This window comes from Grammomys surdaster, unplaced genomic scaffold, assembly GCF_004785775.1.
Source record: "Grammomys surdaster isolate TR1022 unplaced genomic scaffold, NIH_TR_1.0 126278, whole genome shotgun sequence".
Lineage (NCBI taxonomy): Eukaryota > Metazoa > Chordata > Mammalia > Rodentia > Muridae > Grammomys > Grammomys surdaster.
The window spans coordinates 5,054,508-5,056,306 of NW_021621078.1; the positions used below are offsets into that span (position 1 = coordinate 5,054,508).

The 1,799-nt window shown below is 50.6% G+C and overlaps 1 protein-coding gene across 7 annotated transcripts in view; it reads right to left on the reverse strand.

Annotated features, from left to right (window-relative positions):
- Nucleotides 1–1,799, reverse strand: part of Myo18a (myosin XVIIIA) — a 100,566-nt gene that overhangs the window by 6,858 nt on the left and 91,909 nt on the right. For all 7 annotated transcript variants that reach the window (XM_028759291.1, XM_028759290.1, XM_028759292.1 and 4 more), the window contains one exon: nt 1,056–1,178. In XM_028759291.1, the coding sequence (XP_028615124.1) occupies nt 1,056–1,178 (123 nt within the window). The remainder of the gene's footprint in view (nt 1–1,055; nt 1,179–1,799) is intronic.

Here is a 1,799-nt window from a genome sequence, read left to right on the forward strand (position 1 = left end):
GAGGCATTAACAAAAATAAAGACACAGAGGGAGGGAGGAAGGAGGAGAAACCAGTATAGCCCTGGCAAAGCGGTAGCAAGAGCATCCAAGGAAATGAAGCAAAATAATTTGCGTCAGTGAAAATAGCTTCATGGAGAATGTCATGTAAATTAGACTATTGTTCTATTTCATCACTTTTCCCCCTCTAAAACGTTTAGTTCAATTTATTTCATTGTCAACTACCTGGAGCCTTGTGCCACACTGTGGTGAACGGCAGTGGGGCGGGGACGCACCATTATCTGCAATAACAAAATGTTGTTTGGTCGAATAAATTAAACCAATTACAGGGGGCCGCTAGGTACCAGTGGTGAGGGGCTGGACTTGGGGGAAAGGGTCTGGGGGTGGTTGGAAAAGGAGAGAGATCCCTTTTTCTATCCAGCCTGCCTACTGTCTCTGGAGGGGTGGGGGAGGCAGCAAGGAACTCTGTGTGGGAGGGGTGCAGGGGATAGGCCAGCGATGGACCAGAAGTGGGAGCTCTGGCTTCTAGAAGTGGCTGTCTGTGTGATCAGGTTATGATCGGCCAGAAAATAGGGGAGCAAACCCCCAGCCCTCCAAGTTTAGCAGGGAAACCTGAGGGGTGGGCGACAAAGAGCACAGAGGAAGGAGAGAGTGAGAAGAGAAGGAAGGAAGCCAGCGTCTCTGGGAACAGATACAGATACAGATACAGATACAGATACATTGCTGCTCTATGGAGGACAGGGAGCCAAAGCTCCTCTGCACAGGGTTGCCTGTGCAGGGCTCTAGGACCCGGAGTCCCCAGTGCCCCAACCAAGTCTTAATTTCAAAGGGACCAACAGTTAGTTGCTGACCCAGTAGGTGGGATGAAACTAAAACTACACAAGAGACCACACCCAAACACGGGCCATTCCCTGGCTAGACAGCTGCCCTGTGTGCTTTCCATAGGCCCAAAGAGAATCCACGTGGCCTGAGGGCTGCACCCTTGGTGCCATGATACTGTCCACCCATGGCTGGTGGCTGAGATGACCTCTGCTCCCTGCTGGAGGACGAGTGCTCACCTGGAACTCTTTAAGCTGCCATCGTCAGAAGGCGCCTTAGAAGGTCCCTTGTTCTTTGACAACCAGGACTTGACCCCGTCGACCCGGTCCTCCAGCTCTGAGTCCACATCTGAGTCCCCCTCACTGTTGGGGTGAGGAGCATAAAGGTAGGCAAGGCCAGGCAGGTGAGGATCATTTGCTGTCCAGGACAGAGAGCAGAAGGGGGCAGGGCACATCTTGGGCGGGGTTGGAGTGCAGATGGCATGCACATCAGTGAGTCAGGGAGAAGAGAAAGGTTAGAGTGAGCACGCTACCCACAAGGTGCCCATCCCTTCAGTCGGCAGACTGTAATGTGTGACAGTCACTAAGAAGATCCTGAGGAGTATGGAGGCACTACCCGTTCCATCCCAGATGACAAATAGGCAGGACACCCACTTGGTGATTCTAGTCTAATGGCTCTTGGTTATAAAGAAGTCTTAGGGTGAGTCAAGATGATTCAGTACAGAACAGCACTTGCCACAAAGCACGATGGTCTGAGTTCAATCCCTAGAAGCCATATGACCTCTAACTTCTACACATGCACTGTAGCACACTCATATCTACCCACATACGTACATCCACATCCACAAGTCCATGTGTACATGTATGTGTGCACTTGTATGTACATGTATGTCTGTGTGCATGTGTGTGCATGTGTGTCTGTGTGTGAATGTGTATCTATGTGTATGTATGTAATGTGTATCTGTGTAGTTGTGTGTGCATGTG